The 19,405-nt window shown below is 53.0% G+C and overlaps 2 protein-coding genes across 2 annotated transcripts in view; one reads left to right on the plus strand and one right to left on the minus strand.

Moving 5' to 3' along the window:
* The window catches only part of LOC129006788 (uncharacterized), a 162,567-nt gene that overhangs the window by 13,974 nt on the left and 129,188 nt on the right, over window positions 1-19,405 (plus strand). The gene's annotated exons all lie outside the window — the stretch shown is intronic.
* The window catches only part of ADARB2 (adenosine deaminase RNA specific B2 (inactive)), a 539,119-nt gene continuing 530,575 nt past the window's right edge, over window positions 10,862-19,405 (minus strand). The window contains exons 9-10 of the mRNA XM_054436886.1: window positions 13,322-13,500; window positions 10,862-11,834 (exon numbers count right to left, since the gene is read on the minus strand). Coding sequence (XP_054292861.1) covers window positions 11,658-11,834; window positions 13,322-13,500 — 356 coding nt within the window. The 3' untranslated portion in view covers window positions 10,862-11,657. The remainder of the gene's footprint in view (window positions 11,835-13,321; window positions 13,501-19,405) is intronic.

Consider the following 19,405-nt stretch of genomic DNA (forward strand, 5'->3'; position numbering starts at 1 on the left):
TTAAACATCTCATTATGGAAATGTTCAAACACCTGCAAAGTAGAACAGAATGAGCCCCAATGCCATAATCTCTGGGCCACGTCCTTTGATCTGGTCCCCACCGACCCTCCCATGTCCCAAGCTGATTCCTTTGAGGCAAACATCGATGACATCTGGGCATTGGATTCTGAAACGTGAGTGTGAAGGAGATGGGGCCTGTGGCTACTAAGTCTGCTCAGAAATCGTAGCCTTCGGGGAATTGATCACTATTTTGAAATGTCAGAACATGCGGACAGGGAAGAACTTAGTTGAAGTTTTGCTGTGACGAGGGCGCGTCTTCAGGAAGAGGCTTGTGCGGCATCAACCTCAGCTTCTCATAAGGCGACGTTGGTCGCGCTATTCTTGGTTATTCCATAAAATCTTACGGTCTTGTGACGTGTTGGTTGTTTTTTTATATGTATGACTAAGCCTAGCACGCCAGGCCCCCGGGACGCTGATTTACAGGCTGTGTCCTCTCAGTGACAGTGCCCAGCTCCCGTTTTCTGCATCCTGCAGTAAGAGCTGTTAACAACACAGAACTCACTGCACACAGCAGCAGAGGGAGCGGCTCCCCTCCAGCCTCTTGGGCTCTCCTCGCCTGTTTTCTGCACCAGAGAGTGAGCTACGGGGCAGCCTGGCCTTGTCCTCTCGTTCCCTCAGCCACTAGCACAGTGCCTCATAGGTAGTAGGTGCTTAATAGATAATCAACTAAACTCCTTTCAAGCTACATAAAGTACCCGTATTTACCTTCATGAAATTGCATGAGAGATTTGGCTTGTGTTGGTTGAGTGAGAAAAAGCAGCTCCTGGGGCCTCTGGTGATCAGCTTCAGCCTTGGGCATGTCTGCGGCTCCGTCTCTGGCCTCCCCCAACACCTGTGAGACCCTAGGTCATGCTTGGCCAGGCCTGGCGAGGAATTTCTGAATCTACTTTACATTCTTTTGAAAAATGATCTGGTGTGGAGTTAGCTGCTGAGGGAGGCCAAGAGGTTTGTGTGCAGTGCTGGAGGGATCCAGAGGGCTGGGCAGTCCTAGGATGATGTGGGGCCCTGAGTCCCAGGCCCTGAGCCCATGGGCACGAGGGGCAGGTTGACTGGGAGCAGTTGCATTGCACCAGGTGCTGTGACTCTTAGATGCCAGTGTGCCCTCGAGCGCTGTTTAATTCCTCCTCCATCAGAGGGCATGGGGCAGGACACAGAAGCTTCGACATGGACTGGCTGTGTGCAGGGGCCTGGAGAACAGAACCTGTCACTGGAACAGCATATGCAGAACCAGCCAGGGCACAATGCACTTGTAGAACCGCACAGGATCCGCTCGCAGGCTGGAACACGTGCTTGCTCCGGTGCTAACTTTGTGTCCAGGCACAGAATTGAGCCCATTCCCAACCCGCGAGTGGGTCCCTGTTGTGTTCATCTGAATAAGATGAAATGAAACACTGGTGGAGGTAGCATCCTGGGTCTCAGCAGTCACAGGTGCGCACAAACACAGGGCGTGGGCTCCACCTGCTGTCCTCAGTGGCCCACATGCACAGGTGGTGTTCAGAGTGTGACGACAGCTGGGGTTTGTTTGTTCGTTTTATTGAGACACAAGGTCTCAAGGTCTCACTCCATTGCCCAGGCTGTAGTGCAGTAGCGTGAGCAGAGCTCATTGCAGCTTCATCTTCTGAGGCCCAAATGATCCTCCCAGGCCCAAGCGATCCTCCCACCTCAGCCTCCTGAGTAGCTGAGACCACAGGCTGCTACCACCACACCTGGCTAATTTTTGTAGTTTTCTTTTGTAGAGATGGGGTCTTGCTATGTTGCTCAGGCTGGCCTCAAACTCCTGGCCTCAAGTGATCCTCCCACCTTGGCCACCCGAAGTGTTGGGATTGCAGGTGTGAGCCACCACCCCAGGCCCTGATATTTTTGATATTGACTGAATACCGAAAGGATAAAAAGCTCCTACCGAGCTGACGACGAGGCTGTCTCTTTCACTGTCCAGAGAGGAGTGCTGGGGGCCCGCAGTGCTCAGGGGCTGTGGATGAGAATGTGGACAATCACTTTTCCCTGTGCTTGGCTTCTCAAGCAACCATCTCGTACCTCAGGGATAGAGCTGTGGGCTCGTGGTCTATGGAGAGACCACATACTCAGGACAGAGCTGTGTGCTCCTGGTCTACAAAGGGGCCAAGCCCTCAAGACAGAGCTGTGTGCACGTGGTCTATGGAGGGGCCACATACTCAGGGCAGAGATGGGTGTGTGTGGTCTAGGGAGGGGCCACGTCCTCAGGGCAGAGCTGTGGGCTCATGGTCTATGGAGGGGCCACGTCCTCAGGGCAGAGCTGTGTGCATGTGGTCTATGGAGGGGCCACGTCCTCAGGACAGAGATGGGTGTGTGTGGTCTAGGGAGGGGCAACATCCTCAGGACAGAGCTGTGGGCTCATGGTCTATGGAGGGGCCACGTCCTCAGGGCAGAGCTGTGGGCTCATGGTCTATGGAGGGGCCACGTCCTCAGGGCAGAGCTGTGTGCAGCCACGTCCTCAGGACAGAGATGGGTGTGTGTGGTCTAGGGAGGGGCCACATCCTCAGGACAGAGCTGTGTGCTCGTGGTCGTCTCCCTACCACTCTACTCCAGCCCCCTGATTCCACACAGCAGCCCCTTCCCATCACTCCATACCAAGCCCACTCCTTGACGGAGCCAAATGTTCCATCCATGAAGATTCGTGAGGTCATTTCCTTCGGTGCGTGAGGCACATTCTCCTGTGGTCCTGAGCTCTGAGCAGTGGGAACATGCAGAGGTTGTCAGCCACCTCAGTTTTGGGTTTCGTCAAGCAATGTGTAATCCTCACAGGCCAGCGGATGGAGGCCAACTGCTCTGGGGACCTTTGTATTTGTGCTCATGATTTCCCTCAGTCTCCTCCCAGCTTCATCTGTGTTGATGAAAGGCTTTCTTTTGGGAAAGCTGGCCCTTTAAGGGCATTGCCTTTCTGAAACCCTCCAGGGAGAGTGCATTTCTGTCATTAAGTTTAACCCAACTAACGGAACTGGATTTAATAGATTCAAAGCAGGCCGGGCACACGCCTGTAATCCCAGCACTTTGGGAGGCTGAGGCGGGTGGATCACAAGGTCAGGAGATGGAGACCATCCTGGCTAACACAGTGAAACCCCGTCTCTACTAAAAATACAAAAGATTAGCTGGGTGTGGTGGTGGCACCTGTAATCTCAGCTACTCGGGAGGCCGAGGCAGGAGAATGGTGTGAACCTGGGAGATGGAGCTTGCAGTGAGCCAAGATCGCACCACTGCACTCCAGCCTGGGTGACAGTGCGAGACTCTGTCTCAAAAAAAAAAAAAAATAGATTCAAAGCGGACAAAGGTGTGTCAATCACAGAGTGGTGTGTCAGTCACAGAGCAGTGTGTCAATCACAGAGCATAAGGACCACTGCTGTGGCCACTTTGTCCTGCAACCCCGTGCACACCTATCAGATTTTGAGAATCAGAGTGGCTGGTGGTTACTTTCTTTGGAAACATGCACTTAGCTGAAACCTCTTACTAAGATGATTTATCATCAACTTCAGGTTTCATGCTTAAAAAAAATTCTCAACAAGAAAGAAAAATGACATAGGAGACGAGGCTGTCTGGGGTGAGGGCAGGCTTGAAGAAAGACTGGGCAGATGTGTGGAGCCGTTATGTTTGGAGGGGTTACCAAGAAGCAGACCCCCCATTGGCAAGAATGAGGGCCTTTTTGGGTAGGAGGGGCTCCTCTGTGAGTGACAGCAAAGACCAACCCCAGGAGCCACTTCTGGGCCACGAAGAGATGAGGCTGGAGACCTTTCTGTCCCTGGGCCATTAAACCATCCCTCCCAACACTCTGATTCTCCACGCTCAGTGACTCTTGCCAGGGACCACTGACCCACCTTGCAACTCTGACGCCTTTGAGGTTCATCTTGAACCCTCTTTATACCTGCAGGTCTTCTTCATTCTCTGCCCATAACCCTGACCCCTTGTTTTGCTGTCTATGGGGTAATTTATCATAAGGCCCAAGAAATGAGATGCTCTTTAGGGCACTGACACCCCACCCGGAGGAACGGCCCCCACCTGTGGATGAGGGGGAGGCATCAGAATCTTCTGGGGTGTTTTCAGAGCCCCCCCACCTCCGCCTCTGCCCCCACCTGAGACCCCCCGCACCCTCCCTTGAGTGGAGAATCACTGTGGTTAATGTGAAACACACTGACCAAAAAAAAAAAAAAAAAATGCAGGCACACACGGCCTGGCCTGAAGGGAGGTAGGGTGGGACTGGAGATGCGGGGTGGACGAGAGCAACACCTCCAAACAAGACGTCTTATCCCGGCCCCTCCGGCTGCAGCATTGGAGCCCCGTACTCAGCATGGCTGTGATTTTAGTCTATTTCCTGGGTGACAGTGAGAAATCAAAGTCCCTTCAGCCAGCACAGGGATGTCCCTTTCTGGGCCTGCCGTGCCCACAGTTGGGTCCCTAGTAAGCAAGATGTGTCATGGGGAAAACACTCTACTGGATTCTGGGGTGCTCAGTCCACACAGACTGATGTGGAGCTGCGGTGCAAGCCCCTGAGATGTTTAGGAATCCCTTACACCCCAGTTCCCACCTGGCTTAGTATTCTACATGAAATTACCAGCCACACCCATGCTCTGTGTGTTATGGTAAATCTACAGCAAATCTGGAAGAGGACTCAGAACATCGAACATCTCAGATTTCATAACCCTTCAACCCCTCAAGCCTCCATCGGCAGCCCTGGGAAGTAGGAGGCTAAGGCTGTGTTCACACACTGGTGAGAAAACTGAGGCGCAAAGTCACGCACGCAGTGATTAATTCATTTTATGCAGTTAATGAGAAGCGGGCTCAAGGCTTGAAGGGAGCTCTTTTCACTTCCAGCCCTGTGCTATTATAATGAGTTCATTTACAGTAAATCTGTAAGGCTAATGTCGGGGTAGTGACTGCTGCTCAGGCAGAGGCCACTAGTTGATGTGACTATTATAAAAAGGAAAAGGTTTTGTTTGTTTTGAGACGGAGTCTCACTCTGTCACCAGGCTGGAGTGCAGTGGCCTGATCTCAGCTCACTGCAACCTCCGCCTCCCGGGTTCAAGCAATTCCCCTGCCTCAGCTTCCCAAGTAGCTGGGATTACAGGCATGCGCCACCATGCCGGGCTAATTTTTTGTATTTTAGTATAGATGGGGTTTCACCATGTTGGCCAGGCTGCTCTCGATCTCCTGACCTCGTGTTCCACTGGCCTCTGCCTCCCAAAGTGCTGGGATTCCAGGCGTGAGCCACCGCACCCGTCCAGGAAAAGGTTTTAGAGCTGATTATGTCCTTTCTTTGGGGTGGGTGGACACATTATATAGTCTTGAGACCCCCAGAACTTTGCTTGATGAAAAAGGCCCAACAACCCAGGAAAGAACAATTTTACTTAATATTTTTATTCACTTAACAGAAACATTCACTTATCAGATATCACTGAAGTACAATTTACAGAACTTAGAGGCAAATTAACATATGTAAATTCATATTTTAAGGTTTTGGATTTTTTTTTACAAATATTACAAATGTACATCCATTGATACAATATTGTCATTCAATCATGCTTTTTATGTACATACCTTCAATTAGAATTACTATGTGTTAAGTTCATTTTGCTTACAAAATGCTGAAAACTAACGGGGCGCACTGGGAGACTTTTTTTTTTACCGATGCATAAACTGCAGAGAGATAGAAATCTAGGGCCTGTGTGAAAAGAGGCACTGGGACCCAGGTGATCTTGCCTTGGTGTTTAGGGGATGCTCATCCCTCCAACCTTGGCTTTAGGATGACGAGTTGGGAAATAAAGTGTTCCTCTCACCAGGGTTTGATCTGTCTACGGTTCCCGCAGGAGTGATATGGTTTGGTGCGAATCTCTAGAGGCCAGCGCGGTGGCTCATGCCTGTAGTCCCAGCACTCTGGGAGGCCGGGGTGGGCAGATCATTTGAGGCCAGGAGTTCGAGACTAACCTGGGCAACGTGGCGAGACCCCCTCTCTACCAAAAATATAAAAATTAGCCAATCTCATAAGCCGGTCTCAAAAAAGTAAATAGATCTCTAGAGATGTGGCCACCAGCGTTCCTTCTGGTGGGAGGTCAGAACATGTGGAAACATTCAGGAGAGTCCAAAAATGACTGCAGCGACTCCCTGTGCACAAGGCATCAGGAACCCAGCGGGGCTCCCCCAGCCCCAGCATGAACCTGTTGTGTAGGAACCCAGCAGGGCTCTCAGCCCTGGCATGAACCTGCTGCGTGGATCCCTCGTAGGGGGGATGGTGCCTGAGACCTCCTCCTGGGTGGGGGCCACGGCAGCAGAACAAAGGAGCCAGGAGTTTTGAGACAGGGACTAACAAGACAGCAAGAAAGGGAAGAGGCGGGGAGGAAAGAAAGGGGCGAGAAGGGAAGTGAAGAGGCTGAGGGGAGAGTGAGCTAAGGGTGGTGCCAGCCGCCTCTCAGGCTTCCCAGAAACAGCCTGAGAAGGAAGCTCCTCTGTCTTCACCACATCTCTGGTCAGTCCCTGTGGCCTCTGCTCCTGCCTCCTCACTTCCCCACCATCCTTCCTTCACTTTCTCGGATTCAGAATTTGTGGGAGAAGTTTGACAGGGGCCACCAGCAGCCCAGTGTTTCCAGAGACAGCCCTGCTCCTGCAGTGGCGAGGGACCCGGACAGCAGCAAGGCCTATGCCATGTCCTCCAGCCACCCGCCTAGCCCCACACGGTGGCAAAATACCAAAAGACCCTAAAATACCACCGAGGCGGGGGGCGGTCTGTCCCTGCTAAGAGCTGCCTGGGGGTGCTACGGTCTCTCCTGCAACACAGAGCTTCTAAATTTCCACCTCCAACCGCGAGCTCTGCAAAAACCGCAGGCGAGGACAGGCTTTGGAGGTGTGTGGGATGGTGGCTCCCTGATGTGGACTAGGAGACTCTGCAGCCTCCTTGAGGGCCGCGGGAAGCCCACAGAGCCTCGCCGGGTTCTGTCGGATGTTACGAGAGGCGGCTGCAGCGATCCAACGGCAGTACATAAAAAGAAAGGCTCTCAGCTTCCCTTTGGTCTCTGTTAGAAAGTGATACTTATTGTATTTTGGGCCAATTAATCAGATTATTTTATTAGAATGGCTTCTTAAAAAAGGGCATGTAAGTTTCCCTAAATTAAAAATGTCTACTTTATGTACGTCTCAAATGTCTTTGTTTTAAACAATATACTATAGACACATCTTGAAATTTATCATCTAAAAATAGGATTTCATCAAAATACTCTAACTATTCTGGGCATTGCTATCCTCTGTATTTACTGTTTATGGCTCTCCAGACGTGATAAAACATTATATCCAAAAAAAAAAAAAAAAAGCTTGTGACTTTGTTGATAAGAAAAGCTCCCTGTGAAAACAAAATGAGATGGAGAAATATGATCTGTGTGTTTCTTTGAAAAGGAACCCAGCTTGATGTTTCTGAGGAACAGGACTCATCACAAAGTCAGCATGGTGTGATAGATATACACAGATGTAAAGAGAATTGCAGGAATGGAAAGGAAACAATAGCTATCGACCGGCACATCCTTTCCTTGGCAAAAAACAAAACCCACAGAAACCCTAACTCCATCCCTTGACATCACACATGGCTGCAAAACCGGGGCTGGAGGTGGACAGCAGAGGCTGCCTGGCCACGCGGCCGCTCCCTGTGCTCCATCCTGCAAAAAGGCCAGAAACCACCAGACACTAACTTTTTGGCTAAGAAGCAGGCCGGAAACCATATTGCTGATCTTCCTGATGGAAAAGCAGTGTGTGTTTTGGAAGCAGATTAAGGTGGCATTGGTTTTATGAGGACTTTCGTCGGGGCCTAAGCAGGCATGAATACAGACTACAGAAAATCTGAAGCAAGGGGCTTGGCGGTGCCAGGTGGTGGGAAGTGCAGGGAAGCTGGGTGGTGATTTCGAGGTGGACTTGGAGGGGCGGGCCTGACTTCATCAGCCCCCCTTGTGTCATGCCCAGCGTATTTTCAGGGTGAGAGAAAGTGACCCGTCCCCTCACTTGGAGGGGAATGCGTGGCCACTCTTAAGACCAATTCAGTGGTCAAAACTGCAGGGCAGACCTGGCCTGAAAATGGTGCTGGGATGTTCTGACCTGGACCCGAGGGCGAAATCCTCAGGCTTCAACACCAGCCCTTCCATCTCTGCAGAGGTGGCACAGCCCCTCCAGGCACATCCAGGGCTGTGGGAATCCTGGGACCCAGCCCCTTCGAGCACACCTGGGGTTGCAGAAATGCTGGGACCCAGCTCTTCCGGGAACTCTTGGGGCTGTGGGAATCCTGGGACCTGGGTCTTCCAGGCACACCTGGGGCTGCGGGAATCCTGGGACCCGGCCCCTTCAGGCACTCTTGGTGCTGTGGAATCCTAGGACCTGGCCCTTCCTGGCTGTGTCAGGCCCTGCCAGTTGGGAGCAGCCTGCGTGTGGCGTGATCTGGTGTGGCGTGCCTCCCGCATGTGGGGTCACCTCTGACTGCCTCGACTACCTTCTCCTTTCACTACCCAGGGCCTGGGACCCTCCTCTCCTTACGTGGGGTCCCCTCTGCAGCCCACATCCCCTCTGACAGATCCCTCCATGGAAAAGCTCCAGCACCTCAACCTCACTCTGGCTGCATTGGAAACTCTTCTCTCGCTATCAACCTTCTCTGAAGAGCTTTAATCTCTCCTTCCATGGAGTCTCCTGTGGACTTAATAAACAAATCCATTACACTTGTACTGATGGGTAGCATGGAATTAATGTGTGGCTTTCTCCAGATGTGGATGTTGATATTTCGGTAAAGTCTGAGTTGTTTCTGGAAGGTCAGTGCCTGAGACAAAATGAATCCCAACCCCACAGCTGCGGCTTCATGGTGCTGGCCACTGGGTGGCCGAGTGCTTTCTGAGTCCCATGAATCAGGCCCTGTGTCTTCCCTGTGACAGTGAAGTCTGCTTACAACACAGGCCCCCTCGCTGCAGAAACAGTGTGATTTGGAGCCCACTGGGACAAAACATCATATGCTTCTCTAGCCAACATCTCAGATGAAGGTGATTTGAGGCCTGGGTGGGAGACTTCAGCCAGGAGCTGGCCGTGCCCCCACACATTCAGGGGAACGCTTACTTCTGACGGCTGCGAACGTCTGAGCCACCCATCGCCTCTCGACTCTAAGTTCTCTAAGCTTCATCCTAGTGATGTCAAGTTACCAGAACTTAATAGAAACTGTTCGTTTGAGCTTAGCTTTTGCACTGAATTAAGATTTCATTTATTTTTGCAATTTTTATAAAAGATTAATGTGAGTCCTTTATTTGAAAAAATGTTCTCGTATCTTTTGAAATTTTATCTGGAAGAAGTTGTCTACTCCAGTGCCTGTTTTCTCTTCTAAAAGAACTTGAGTGATAAATTTGGCCTGATTTTAAATCCCAGGAAAAATTTCTATTTCCATACTAATATCTCTACTTCTTATTATCTTGTAACAAATAGCTACAACTCAGTTTCATTTCTGCCTTCTCATTATGATAACTGTAATTTATAGCACTTGACTACGTCCAGCACGATATTATTCTTGCACTTTCTGGGGTGGTCAGCTGGGATTCTTTCTGGGAAGCCCACACCCCAGAGGTGGACACCACCATGCTTTGCCGTCTGCCATCACTGTCATGAACTTCAGAGATGGATTTTTTAGGTTGGAGAAATGACAGACTGGCTATCTAGCGTGATGAATGTTAGAAATGAGTTCTCGGAGGTGAGATGACAGCAGCTCAAGGTACATGGATTATGTAAAGATACTTGGAAAAGAGCCTGACCCTGTATGAATACAGCGCCTTGTCTCTCAGGGATGACACTGTGGGCTAAAGCCCCCGTGTCCCATCTCCACTGTGAGCTGAAGGTCTCTGGTGTTGGAAGCCTGCTCTGAGGGTTGCAGAATCCTGCCTCTTACAGTTTTTCGCAGCTGAACTTTTTTGGGGTCTTGTCCTGCAAAGTGTTGATTGGAGAATCTGAAAGAGTAGAGAGCTGGTAGCCTCTCAAGCTGAAGGTAAAGGTTGTTTTGATTTTATTTTGTGCTTGCTTTCTAATGAAAATTTATTTAAAAAGTCAGAATTTGATCAAAGACTTGGTCTCCTTATTACCTGGTAAGGAGGTTATAGGGTGGTAGCTAACCCTTACACAACCCAGACCTCAGTGGCTCTCAGTATCGGCCACCATAAACCAAACGCCATGACGGACTGAACAGGTGTGGGCTGGGTGTTTCCAGGCTCCCCACATCTACAGCGCGCGTGGGCCGGGTGTTTCCGGGCTCCCCACGTCTGCAGCACGTGTGGGCCGGGTGTTGCCAGACTCCCCACATCTGCAGCATGCGTGGGCCGGGTGTTTCCAGACTCCCCACATCTGCAGCACATGTGGGCCGGGTGTTTCCAGACTCCCCACATCTGCAGCACGTGTGGGCTGGGTGTTTCCAGGCTTCCCACATCTGCAGTGCGCATGGGCCGGGTGTTTCCAGACTCCCCACATCTGCAGTGCACGTGGGCTGGGTGTTTCCAGGCTCCCCACATCTGCAGCGCATGTGGGCTGGGTGTTTCCAGACTCCCCACATCTGCAGCACGCGTGGGCCGGGTGTTTCCGGGCTCCCCACATCTGCAGCACGCGTGGGCCGGGTGTTTCTGGGCTCCCCACATCTGCAGCATGCGTGGGCCGGGTATTTCCGGACTCCCCACATCTGCAGCACGCGTGGGCCAGGTGTTTCTGGGCTCCCCACATCTGCAGCACGCGTGGGCCGGGTGTTTCCGGGCTCCCCACATCTGCAGCACGCGTGGGCCGGGTGTTTCTGGGCTCCCCACATCTGCAGCATGCGTGGGCCGGGTATTTCCGGACTCCCCACATCTGCAGCACGCGTGGGCCAGGTGTTTCTGGGCTCCCCACATCTGCAGCGCGTGTGGGCCGGGTGTTTCCGGGCTCCCTGCATCACAGGTCTTAACTCTGCCTCACAGGGGTTTTGGAAACTGTTCCTTCACTTTGTGGGAATGGCTTTCGTTTCTCTGGTTCTATTTTAGGTGTTCGGTAATGTCGTACGTCTTAAATCTTTTTTGAAAGGAGGTGGAGTATAAAAACCTAAATGAATACTGAAAATAATAGAGGATTCTTATTGGTTTCTCTGGGGCTGGGGTGGGCATGGCTTTTCTCTTTGCTTGTGGCTTATCTTCATGTGCCCCCTCAAGCTAATGAGACCCCAACATCACCAAGAGGCGCACGCAGGGGTGGGGTGCAGGGATGGGGCCTGAGGCTCACTCCTGCCTGGTGTCGTGTTGGTGCCTCCTTCCAAGGCTGCAGCTAAAACCCCTTTGCCTGAATGGAGCCCCTCCCTCAGACTCCACAGGAAGAGTCAGTGCTAACTCAACAGTGCGTGTGCCCCTGGGTGTGGGGGACAGAGTTCTGGGGCCAGCGATCTGGAAAGAGGCACGTTCTGAATTCGTCTCGTTGCTTGTTCAAACGTTGCACACTCGCATGTTTCTGGAACACCAAAGTAAAACGAATGCAGGGAACTGGCCGACCCGCCACGTCGCCCCCCAGACACGGTCCCGTCCCTCCGACGTCCCGCTCAGCTCCAGCAGCCAGGAGCCCGCAGCCTAGAGAGTCAGTAGAAACTGCTGCTGCTCTGGCGGTTTCCTCACCCAGGTGCCCAGGCCAGCCTTCTGAAAGGCCTTGAACAGCTGCTGTTTCACAGACTGGTAGGTGTGCGCCCCCAGCTTGGCCTCACAGTACATGGAGGGCGTGTCTCTGGGGCTGGGTGTCCGTGTGCTCAGCTGCGGACAAGAAGGAGAAAGAGCCAATCAGACACCAGCAGAAAAGGAGCTTCTGCCAGGTGAGTTTCACATGCCAGGCATCAGCTCCTGGCCTTGGCCTTTTGCCTTTCTTTCTCCCACTATTACAGAGAGCAACTGTGACCAGGTCCTCTGGCAATTCCACAGGAAACCTAGTCATCAAGGAAACCCGCTTCATCCGAGGTGTGAATGATCAATGAGCGGAGAAACTTGACTGCTATTAAAAGTATGAACACTGTGTAGGGGCTCCAGGCAGGGTTGGGGACAGAGGGGGACAGTGGGAGCTAAAACAGCGTCACAGTGGGCAGGGAGCAGGCTGGTGAGAGTCATGTTGTCGGCCGAGCAGGAAGATGATGGAGCTGGGGCGTTTCCTCTGTTAGCTTTCTGAGGTGTGCCAGGCAAAGCTTTGCAGCAACACAAGACAGGGATCAAATGCAGCTCTGATCCCCCCACCATGGGGTGGGGAGGCCAGGAGGGAAGAGGATGGGGCTGTGGGGGAGCTCTGAATCCCACAGTGGGTTTTCCAGGGAGGCACTCACCAGGGGGTCACCTCGAGCACGTGCAAGAGGAGAGGGCCCTTTTGCTCAGCAGGACAGCATCGATGCTTCCCTGACCTTCCAAGTCTCCAGGAGAAGGGAGACCCGGGCAGTGCCCTTGAGTGGACAGGACAGAGGCTGAGAGCTGCAGGATGCTGGGCATCTCGGCCGAGCTCAGAGCTAATATGTGCAATTCTGAGTGTCCTCTAAGTTTATTTTAGGCATTAGTATACCTACCCTGCTCTACAGTTGACAAATCAGCAACACTATTTTTCCTGCTTGGATTAAAAAGTATGGAAAAATGAGAGAGGCATTTTTTATGTGTTGGCTGGTTTTTCTGTTATTTGTTGTTTTTGGTTACAGTCTATGCTTTGGAAATGCATACAGATATGGATTTTGATTTAAAATCCAGAAATATCGCTGTTATCCCTACTTGTGAAGGAGAAACTTGCTCCTAATTGTGGATGTGGTGGAAATGCTTGGGCTTTGGGGTTGGGAGAAATTCGAATCCTGAAATTCATTACCTGTGAAATTTTGGGGAAATTACACAATTTTTCCAAGTGTCGGTTTCCTGGTGTCTAAACTGGGAATAGTATCGACTTCAAAAGTCCCCAAGAGCTGCTCCTGGGACACCCCAAATGAAGCAGATGGTGCCGTGCCGGCTACATCAGGGGTTCAGCAATGAGCTCCTTTCCTGCTTCTGCAGCTCCAGGCTGGTCTGGGGGCGGTGCCTGGGGTAGCAGGGTCTCAAGCCTACGGGGGAAACGCTGCTGGCCTGGGCAGCTGGGAAAAGGACACGTGACGGGCGCTGGGTTTTGTGTCCTGCATCTCCCTCCCGGCAGACCAAGTGTTGGCCTCTCCCGAGAGCTTGCTCAGGGCTGGAGCCAGGGTCTGGCTGGGCCCAGTTTCCCTCCAAGGATGGGTGCGACCTACCCTGCCATACAGCTGTGCCCACCGTGCAGACAGCATGTGCTTGCAGAGCCGGGACGGGCCCCCGCTGCTCCTCCGCCCAGTGGTGGCATTGATGATCTCCAGGTCTGCGCTGCCCACGACCCAGTTCACGCTGAAGGGGGGTGACTTCCCCGGCTGGCGCGCTTCGGCGTCACTCACGCCTGTCGGGGAGATGGGGAAAGGCGGGCGTTAATATTCCTGGCCTCACACGGGGCTCCCCCAAGGGCAGCTGCGGGGAAACGGAGCCTGTGTGTGAGCAGGAATGGTCCTCCATTTTCATCCTCAGGAGTGGCCAGTTCACATGTCACCCGCAGGGTGGAGGCTGCAAATTGGGCAGGACCGTGGTGGCTGCCTCGGGTCCACGGCGTTGCTGCACCTGCATCAACCTTCTAATTGAAAAGATTTTAATAGTCTGGCGTTAATAAAGCTCCGTCCAGATTCCCCCCCCCTTCTATAAATATTTGTTGAGTGAATGAATGGACAGAGCCACGTTGGAAGTGATCTGAGAGTGTGTTTATCGGGCACCTCTGCAGGCCCCGCTCTGCTGGAGGCAAAACACCGGGACTAGTAAGCAACACGCAGCTCCCTGGCCCCCTTGGGTTTACAGTTTAGCTGATGAGAAAAACAAAACAAAACGAAACAAAACAATAAAAACCAGGCAGAAATGAGTGTAGGATCAGTTGATCTGCAATGTGATCCCAGAACCGCACTGGCTACAGAGTGTGTGAGACTCAGTGCAAAGCGGAAATATGGGGCCTTTTGTTCGAAAGTTACGAAGAATTTTGAGATGACAGTGGGGGCATTAAACCAAGTGCGGGTTCGTCTAAGCTCGGGTGCCTGTGTGAGCTGCAGGGCTGCACGCCCACAATGCTGGTCCTGTCCAGAGATAGCCGGCATCTTCAGGGAAGCCCTCATTTCGAAAGTGTTGCCTCTTGTGTGCTTGGACTTCTAACCTGGACCACACAGTCCTTGTAGCCCGGCTCACACTGCAGAAGGTGGATGAGGAGGTCTCCACTCTGGGGTGGCATCTGCTTTGCAGCTGGGGGTGGTGCACTTTCTGGCTTCCAACTGTGGCCCCAGACCTAACTCCTTGAGGTGCTCCTGTGCTGATTAGGGCTTCTGGACATGCTGCCACGAGATGTTTGGAAATGCCAGGGGGCACCTGCCGAGACCCTGCCCTGTGACAGCCTGAGGATTCCAACACAGGAGATTCGGGTGCAGCTGAGCCCCCCCACTTCATTGTCTCTTTCAGTCCCTTCTGAAGGCTGCATTTGACAATGTGACCCTCGGGGTGGGGAAGGCATCAGAGGAATACAGGCTGTGGGAGGCCAGAGGCAGCACCCCGGGGACAAAGCCCGATGCTTCCCATGCCCAGGGCTTCCTCATGGACCCAGCATAGTTGACGTGGCCCTCAGACGTCCATGGGCGGTGGGGGGAGGCACGTGCTGTTTGGCCCTGTCTCTGCTCAGAGTCTCATAGGAAGACGCATGGTCCACACAAAAGTGAGTCGGCAGGGAGTCCAGGCTCCCGCTCACAGCAGTGGCGTTGAGATGCTTGGTCTATATAACCCAAGATCCCTTTTCCCATTGGTGCCTCCTGAATCTCCCACCTCCCGCGGCACCTGCAGGGCTTGTCCCCGACGCGTTCCCCAAGCCCTGCTGGCCGGGTGTCTCCCCCTCATTCATGCCTCCTCACAGGTCAGCTCTGCCTCTCCAGCCCTTCCTGCCTTCCTGGGCTGCTGTCCTGTGGTGCTCGGAGGGGAGCGGGGCCCCTGAGTTCTCGGGGGCCTGTCATGCATCACGTGAGATAGCGGCGCCTGCAGAGAAGAAGTTTGTGTCTTGGCCAGGGCATTGCATACAGGCCACCCAAGTGCCTGCTCAGGTCCCTGGGAAGCCACTGGCTATTGGTGGAGAGGCCCAGGTGTCAGCCTTGGTCTGAGAGCAAAGACCTGGTGGGCTGAGCTGGTGTGAGTGGGTTCTGGCCGTAGCAGACTGCTGGGAGGAAGCTGTCCCCACATCACGTGGTAGCACAGCTCACAACACCTTCCTGCAAGCAGGCTTCATTTAAATTTGGGGAAGACCCACTCACTACAGAGTTGCACAGCCACAGACCCCAGATCCTCTGCTGCTCCCAGCTTCATCCACGAACCTGAGCTCTGTGGACAGACCGAGCACGTGGCCCATTTGCCACCTAATTCGAAAGTCACCTGGCGAGCTTCTGCTGGCCACGGACAGGCGATGTGGGACACCCAAGCGAATCCCGTTCATGTCAGCTCTTCCTTTCTCCTTCAAGTGATTCATGGTGGCAGCTGCCACCCCGAGAGCCGGGAGGGACAATCTGGCCCATTGGCCGCTGTGGCTGTCCTACTAGGCAGGGGCCGCCTGGGCAGGAGGAGCCAGCCCCCAAGGCCAGGGATGACCGGGCACCGGGAGAGGCAGTCACCACCCTGATCTGCGCGCACTGGGCAGCCTCCCCTCCTCCTCCCGCTCCCGTCCTTCTGGTCTCCATGACCATCCGGGCCAACCACTGAGGTGCGAAGCTGCAAAGTCTGAACTCAGAGGAAAGCCCTGGGAGCCTGAGGTCTACACAGGACCTCCTGGTTCCTTGTCAGGATGCCCTGGCTCTGGCCTGTGCCTCTCCCCCTTCTCTTTGTGGAGGATGATGTGGGCAAGTTGCTGCTGGCCCTTGGCCAGCTGCTGTCTGATAGGGCTTCCTCCCAACGCTCCTGGCTGCCAGGCATGACGAGGCCCAAACACCACCGGGAAGGCAGCTGTGAGGACGTGGGTGTGAACCCAGCACGTGCACTGCTTCACACATGGGGGACAGAAGGAAGGAGCTGGCGGGGCAGCGAGGGAGGCACTGGCGGGTAGGCTGCAGGGTCCAACCTTGCCCGGGGGTTTCTCCTCACCGGGGTGTGGTCCCATGTGTCCATGTGTGCACAGGGAGGACAGCGTCTGCTGTAAACACCTCAGCTCACCTGTGATGATGTGAATCACACTGCAAATCATTCAATTCTAACTACAACAGCCCCACAGGCTACTATTTAACATAGAAAGTGGTGAAAACCCAGGAGCAATCTTCAATATCCGAGTCTGTCCATGACCCCGGAGGTGCAAAACGCACCCCAGGGGTCTCTCCCACTGAGCAGGAACCAGGTGGCTGGAGTTCCAGGCGGTTTGAGCTCTGTGGCCCGAGGTCATCCTCCACTTACCACTCTGTGACAGGTGACTTCTCTGCTTCACGAGGTGATGTGAAGATCAAACCAGGCAAATGAGAGCACTTTTGGAGCACCCAGGCTGTGAATGCTGCTGTTTTCATCTGAAGGAGGATTTGAAGGCCGGCTGCAGTTTGTTTCATGCTCTCCAAGTCACACAGATCAAACATGTTTCTAGTTAGATCACAGGGAACGTTTCCAACTTAGTTACAATCACCTAATTGTGTCCAGGGAATGGAGGAACCGACCAACAAGCAAAGTTCAGTTCCTTGTTCCTTTCACGGAAAACACATTCTGTTCCCTTTATTTGTCCTCTGCAGGGGACAGGACCATGTGCTTACGCTTTGAGCTTCTAGGGAAGGGTCTGCTCCCCTCTATGTTCTGCTGGCGAGAGAAAAACTTCCCAAGGCAGCCTGGAAGAATAGCAGTCCTTTTTTTCCTTCTACCTTCTTGTCTTTTTTTTTTTAAATAAATCTTTCATAGAGAGAGAGTGTTGGGATGTTTCCTGAATACTCATACGGACAGTAGTTTCTGACATCGCTGTAACTAACATCTGCAGCTGATCACGCCCATGGAGTGGGAACCATAGCCCAGATCCCTCAAGTCTAATGTGCAGAGAGACACGGAGCGGGAACCATGGCCCAGATCCCTGGAGTCTAATGTGCAGAGAGACAGATGCTCACGGATGCTCGTGTCAGTCTCACTGTTAGGTTTGCATTTAATGACTCTTTCTGTGGGACAGATCCCTCATGGTGAGAGGAAGTGCAGTCAGGAGCGGGCTGCTTGCTCTGAGGAACCAGAAGTTTCCTTCTCCAGTGCGGCCAGCAGCCAGGCCCTCTTCCCACGCTGGGGCCCAGCCCTCCCGCAGCAGGTGCCCAGGCTCCAGGAAGGCCATCTCCTCCTCACCGACATGGAAGGACCATGGCCTCATGTGCGCTTTCACTCTCTTTCCATTTCCCCGCGGCCCAAATCACCCTCACGGAGGTAACTCCCCATCCTGGGATGTCTCCTGAGGACACTACAGCATTGGGACATCAGGTCACTCCAGGCTCTTCCTTTCTTTGTTTTATTTATTTTACCCTGGGGGAGCCACTTGGTTTCTCAGGAGCCTTCTGCTCATACATGAATGATCTCACTCATGGTGCACTGATTTTATAATTTTCCACCAATTTCCCAGGTGCTTTATGAAGACATGCAGAGTCTTCTGGGAGCTGGTCCAGTTGCTCGCTCACGGCGTTCCTGTCGAGCACCTTCCTGGCCGTGGAGAAGTGGGTTTCGAAAGGGTTGAAGGGTGTTAGGGCTAAACTTTAACTCAGCTGGATTGCATTGCTAGTGGTAGTTGTGGATAGAGCCAGACAAGGTGAAGACACATGTGCTCAGGCCTAGAAATGAAAGCCTGGCTTGTGTTTAACTCCTGTGGCTGGAAATGTGAAAATGCATTAACTCCTGGCTCATTCCTCCTGAAGTGGGCATCAGCTGATTGAAGATGGAACTCGAGTCCCAAGGACAGAGGACGTCTGCAGCTGCGGGGGCACCTACTCAGGCCTGTCCCACCCTGTTCCTCAAGATAACACAGCAGCACATACCTAGTGACCCAGTCCACCCAAAACACATGGTGCTACCTCCTTTCCCCAGAACACATGGCACTACCTCCTTTCCCCAGAACACGTGGCGCTACCTCCTTTCCCCAGAACATGTGGTGCTACCTCCTTTCCCCAGAACACGTGGCACTACCTCCTTTCCCCAGAACACGTGGCGCTACCTCCTTTCCCCAGAACACGTGGCGCTACCTCCCTTCCCCAGTTCACAGCACGAAATGTCTCCTGGAGGGGATTCAGGGAATCTCCAGCAGTGAAAGGTGCCAACAGACCTGTGGCAATTGAGGGACGGAGCCTGTGTCATCTGCACTCAGAAAACATGAGCATCAGCAGCTGAGCTCCGAGGAGAAACACGTCCTCCCAAGAAATTGCACGCAGATACCCCAGTGCTGTGGACAAACACGTACACGTGCTTGCACAGGGGTCCCGCGCTTCTCACTCTGCAGGCTGCCCTGTGAGGCCAAAATCCTGTGAACCTCTGGCATCCAGAAGCTACAACAAATCCAAATTAACCTTATGGAACACTTCTGTGATGCACCTCCTGCCTTCGGTGAATGGCAACACAGGAACAGTACTAGGCACCTCCTGCCTTCAGTGAATGGCAACACAGGAACAATGCTGGGCACCTCCTGCCTTCGGTGAACGGCAACACAGGAACAATGCTGGGCACCTCCTGCCTTCGGTGAATGGCAACACAGGAACAATGCTGGGCACCTCCTGCCTTAGGTGAATGGCAACACAGGAACAATGCTGGGCACCTCCTGCCTTCGGTGAATGGCAACACAGGAACAGTACTGTGTATTCTAATGTGGTTTCCACATGCACAGAAAATTGTACTTTTGTAGGCTGTATTTGTTTTAGGTGATTGCTGGAACACACTGCTGCACATGTGGTGGTGTAAAAGAGCAGAAATCTGTCCTCTCGTAGCTCTGGAGGCTGGAAGTCTGAAGGTGCGGGCAGGGCTGTACCTCCTCCAGAGGCTCTGGAGAGACCCCTCCTTGACTCTCCCAGCCTCTGCTCAATCCCAGGCTCCCTGGCTTGTGGTGGCTTCATTCCTGTCTCTGCCTGCATCTTCACCGGCTTCTCTGCATGTGCCATATCTCCCCTGCCTCCCTCTTCTAAGGACAGAGGTGGCTGCAGGCAGGACCCACTGAGATAATTCAGATCATCTTCCATCTCATGATCCTTAGTTTACTCACATCTGCAAAGACCCCTTTTTTCAGACAAGGTAATTTACAGGTCAGGGATTAGGAC

The sequence above is a fragment of the Pongo pygmaeus genome, chromosome 8 (assembly GCF_028885625.2).
Source record: "Pongo pygmaeus isolate AG05252 chromosome 8, NHGRI_mPonPyg2-v2.0_pri, whole genome shotgun sequence".
Classification (NCBI taxonomy): Eukaryota; Metazoa; Chordata; class Mammalia; order Primates; family Hominidae; genus Pongo; species Pongo pygmaeus.